This window comes from Blastomyces dermatitidis, assembly GCF_000003525.1.
Source record: "Blastomyces dermatitidis ER-3 genomic scaffold supercont1.2, whole genome shotgun sequence".
NCBI classification, from domain to species: Eukaryota; Fungi; Ascomycota; class Eurotiomycetes; order Onygenales; family Ajellomycetaceae; genus Blastomyces; species Blastomyces dermatitidis.
In genome coordinates this window covers 4,540,393-4,544,972 of record NW_025544775.1, presented here as the reverse complement: position 1 = coordinate 4,544,972, position 4,580 = coordinate 4,540,393, and the positions used below count along the sequence as shown (strand labels likewise).

The 4,580-nt window shown below is 44.0% G+C and overlaps 2 protein-coding genes across 3 annotated transcripts; one reads left to right on the top strand and one right to left on the bottom strand.

Annotated features, from left to right (window-relative positions):
* Positions 1 to 200: 200 nt before the first annotated feature.
* BDCG_01889 lies at positions 201 to 3,020 on the top strand (the record flags this gene model as incomplete). 2 transcript variants are annotated; one of them, XM_045417433.1, is made up of 3 exons in its annotated part: positions 700 to 1,039; positions 1,210 to 1,707; positions 2,184 to 3,020. In XM_045417433.1, the coding sequence occupies 2 exons, from the start codon at positions 700 to 702 to the stop codon at positions 1,704 to 1,706; spliced, it is 837 nt and encodes a 278-aa protein (XP_045279822.1). In that variant the 3' UTR covers position 1,707; positions 2,184 to 3,020. The 2 variants fall into 2 exon arrangements, with proteins under 2 accessions (XP_045279823.1, XP_045279822.1); XM_045417434.1 differs by lacking the exon at positions 2,184 to 3,020 and having other exon boundaries at positions 201 to 1,039; positions 1,210 to 1,819.
* An 825-nt stretch (positions 3,021 to 3,845) lies between these two features.
* BDCG_16467 (uncharacterized protein) lies at positions 3,846 to 4,024 on the bottom strand (the record flags this gene model as incomplete). Its single annotated transcript, XM_045425696.1, has 1 exon — positions 3,846 to 4,024. A coding segment is annotated over one exon (179 nt), but the record flags the coding sequence as incomplete, so codon positions are not given.
* Positions 4,025 to 4,580: the final 556 nt, after the last annotated feature.

Sequence of the window (4,580 nt, the reverse complement as noted above, 5' to 3'; positions counted from 1 at the left end):
AATATTAGAAAGTTCTGTATTATCTTAAAACTATCTTAACATTTAATATTCAGTAATATGTCACTGAATATAATGATGAAACATGTGTTATGATTGACAACACGTGACACAGGTGGAATGGTGGATCCACGGTGTAATCACCGTAAATTAACCCTATGTTCTTCCCGTATGGAAGCTCTTTGTGTAGGCTACTGGGGCAAAAGAGCTCAGTCACCATATTGAGATATCCATATAAATTTCTAAAGTTGCCCTACGTCATCACTGTGGGGTGATAGGCTAGGCCGATTATGTCACTCTCAGACGCGCCGTTTCCGTCATCAACGTCACTCCTCCTGGCATTGTAAATGACTCTTCTTGCACCAGACTATTTTATCTTTTTAGGGGTAAATACTACAATTGCTCGTCTCGTTATAGGCATCCCCGTTTCGCTTTAACTTACGGAGTAGTGTCAACACACATAGCCCTCCTGAATTGAACCATCTACTCCCGCAAATATTTTTCTCATATTTTATATTCCTATTGGAGAATACCTTTATTTTATCTCTTTTACAGAGTCGATCTATCCTTTTCGCCTCGTCGCTGTTAAAGGAGTGTCCTTAGCTGCTACCCCCTCTCAGATTGAGATAAGAAGCATAATCATACTCTGGGCCTACCGGCTTGCTTCCAGGTTGGTCAATCCCCATATACGACCCGCCGACGATGGAATCGGGGTCAGATTTAGTAATAGGGGGAGAAGGAGGAGGATTCATGCCCGCTTCCCTCCCCTCCCCACCTGCATCTTCCGTGTACTCGACCTCCACCATTACGCCGAATCTCCCGCAACAGAGAAAACAAACCCTCAGACCAGGAAGCGCCAAAGAGATGACAGTCATCAACTTCGTCGACAGTCACATACTAGCTATAAACCGGCGGCACGCGAAGAAATTTAGCAGCGCGTTCGCCGGGGACGAGAGTGAGACAGATCGGGGCTATGAGAATTTTCGCGAGGTTGTGAAGGATATCGAGGCGATTGTTGACGTGCTTTGGGTTAGCGGAACTCGTAAGTTGATTTCTTTTCTTGTTCCTATACGTTAGAATTCCTTTTTAAATACAAAATCGTGCCTTGCCTCGACTTCCCACCTCCTCTACCTAATCGAGATTGCAAATGTACCACTTCTTTTCTCAATCCGCAACTAACATCTTCCCCCCCCAAAAAAACTCCCCAAACAGCATCACTCCAAATCCCCTACCTCATCTCCCTAGCAGGTCTACTAAATACCTACCTCCCGGATTTCCCCTTCTCCGCACGCGCAACGTTCAAACTTCTCAGGAAATTTGACACCATCTTCGCTTCTCTGCTGCTGGGGGAGGACTTGCAAACAGGACACCCGCTACCGGGCTTCGAAGGCAAGCTTGGAGTGGTTTCCGTCACGGAGAAGGTGAGGATTAAGAGTCTTGCGGAGAGTGCGCGGATTATTGTTGTCAGTGCGCAGGGGAAGGAGGACGAGGAGGACGGTGTAGGTATGGGTAGGGATTATGGTGATGACGATGATGACGATGACGACGGAGGAGGAGATCGGGATGGGGACTATGAGAGTGGTGGAGGGGGAAGGTCGGACCTCGAGGGCTTTGGAGACGAACTTGGGAGGTGGGAGGTGGAGTCAGGGAGGGTATATGAGAGGACTATTCAGATATTGGGGGATGAGTTGGGGAAGCAGGATAGGTGAGGTGTGTATATGTACTTTTTTTTCCCTTTTTTTTTCCTTTTTTTTTTTTTTCCCTTCCCTTTTTTTTTTTTTTTTTTTCCCTTTTTTTTATTTTATGATTTTTTTTTTGTTAAGAGAGGACTCTTTTTCTTTTTCTTTTTCTTTTTTTTTTTTGGAAGGCTTTCCTCTTATTTTATGGACTTGGGGTTTGGAGGAATTAATAAGAGGCATAGCAGTTATTTAGTGAAGGCCCGCATGCAATCCATCTAGGAACCCGGACAATTATTGGCCCCCTCCATGGCCAAAACATCCGTACGCTGAGTCCATGGTTTCCCGGAGTGAACGTCAGGGCCTCCGGTACGTGAGTGAGGTTGAAGTTGCAAACATCATACTTAATTAGAATTTAGTCTTTGAACACCATCACCATGTATTTTGGGCATAGCCTCCATCATATGAACTAACAACTGAACAAGCTGCAAGCTGACAATCAGGCCACAGAAAATATCATAAAAGGCATCATTTAATTGATAGGAACATGTAGTTACGTAGTAGTTGGGAAGGTACGTACGGTAGGTACGCTTAAGGTTTTATTTCCCAGTGATTCCATCTCAAAACAGATGTTGTGTTGTGCGCGTTCCTGTTAAACTTTCTCTAATTCGTCTCGCTTCCGAGACATGAAAAATAAATGCTCGTGGCCAGGCTTCGGTGTGTCTTACTTAGGTACTGTACAAGTACAAGGATATATAGTCTGACAATTGGACAGTAGTAGTACTCCATGTCTGAGCAGGTTGTTAGTTAGTACAATGATGTATATATATCCATATATGGAGGATATCCCTCTTCTTCATACTCTGTACAGATATTGGTGGATAGGGCGATACCAGTGGTTGTAAACAAAGCAGCTTCTTGACTGTAGACAGCGTAATTGAATAACGACTCCTCCCTGCTTTCATTTCGTTCTTTCTTCGAACTCGGTTTTTCTTTATTTAACCATTTTTCCCATTTTTTACCGTTTTGCATATTTTTTTTTTTTTTTTTTTTCCCCTTCGTCCCTTGCAGCAAGCCCAATTGCTTCCTTTCCTACAAAGTACTAAAACGGGAATTCTTCTGGTTCAATTTCTTCTCTCCTTTCTCCATTTATCTCTTCTTCTTCTCTTCCATCTAACTCATAACCATCGATTTACTTCTCCTTCCTCATTGTTGTTGGTCGCTGGTCGTTCTTCGTTCTTCGTTGTTCGTCGTTCAGCTTTGAACCTCCCCCTTGCGCTGGTTATCTATCCATTTATTATTTATTTATCCCTCTCTCTCCCTCCCGTTTGCTGGTTAGTTTTCATTGTCCCCTTTTTCGTTTTAATTATTTAAATAGAGTAGTTATAATTCTATTACTATAATTATTATTATTACTATAATTATTATAATTATTTACACTGTTTTTCCTTCTTCATTGTTCTTCTCTTTCTTTTCGCCGCCCCACCATCCCCGCCGGCAAAAGAGAGTTTCGTTCGGTTTTTATTTTATTTTATTTCTTTAATAATAATTCGGGTTTTCTTTTTTTAGCAGGAAAAAAAAAATCCCCCTCCTCTCTCGCCGTCTCTCTCCCACCTCCAGCTCCTTTTCATCCACACCCCCACCCCACCCCCGTCGACAAAGGAAACGGCATCGTTTTTCTTGTTTTGTTGGTTGATCTTTGCTTCTTCTTCTTCTTCCTCTTCTTCTTCGTCGTCGTCGTCGTCGCCGCCTTCATCTTTCCGTTTTTGCGCCCGCAGGAGTTTTTTTGAATTCCGATTGTCGTCAGCGTTTAGAGGAGAGCAAAGAAAGAAAGGGAAAAAAAAGCGCGCAAATTCAAATTTTCCCTACTCCGACCGATCAAAGAAACTCCAGCGAAACGACCTTTTGCTTTCAGGGAGGGTTCTAAGGATTCTTTTGCTGTGTATATTTTATTGGTATAAGCAGTCTTGATATTGATATCTTCTGCACTTCAGTCTGTTTTATCCTGGGATCAAGTTCGGAGTTGTGGTGAGTGTTTCTCTCTCTCTCTCTCTCTCTCTCTTTATTTTTTTTACTGTAATCGAATCTACACATTATCAATGCCCTTTTCTTTTTCAAATTGCCCGTGTATGCACCTGGTCCTCTCTGTATTATCAAATTGCGATTTGATACCTACTCTTTCGCCCTATGGAAGAGGGGTGGAAGAGGGGTAGAAGCTCTGTGGAAGGGATTTGCGCGCGTCGAATCGCCGCAGAGCCGCAGAGGGGAAGCAGCAGCAGCAGCAGCATCATCATCATCACCATCACCACCGCCACAGCCAGCACCAGCACCAGCCCCATCCATCTCCATCTATCCGTCTCACCCCTCTCTGCCTTGTGCTAGCATGCTAGTCTTGTCGGGTTGGCAGACTCGTCCCCCATCTTGAATTGGCTTGACTGCATGGATATTATGAAGCAGTAGTTTGAAGCGATGAGCGAAGGCTGGCTGAGGGAGTCCAGACACCCATACACACAACAACCCACCCACCCACACAACCTCACTACACACAACTACATCCACTACACCGCACCGATCTCTGCATATAAACTACATACATACATACATACATATTTATCATCACAACCAAGAAAAGGGTTTCAAGGCATGGAGGTGGGGGGGGATGAGAACATCAAATCATCACCGTGGCAATGAGTTGAACTTGGAGTCTTGTTGTTCCAGCTCTCTGATCCCGCAGCAACCTGGCAACCCATTTCTATTATTTCTACTGCATTGTTATTATTCTGCTAGTTATATCCACTGCAGCCTATGTCTTTCTATCTCCCCTTCATCTTCCCTCTCCACTCCCCAATCCATCTCTCATCTCTCTCTCTCTGCGAAACAAGGCACCACTACACTACACTGCACTTG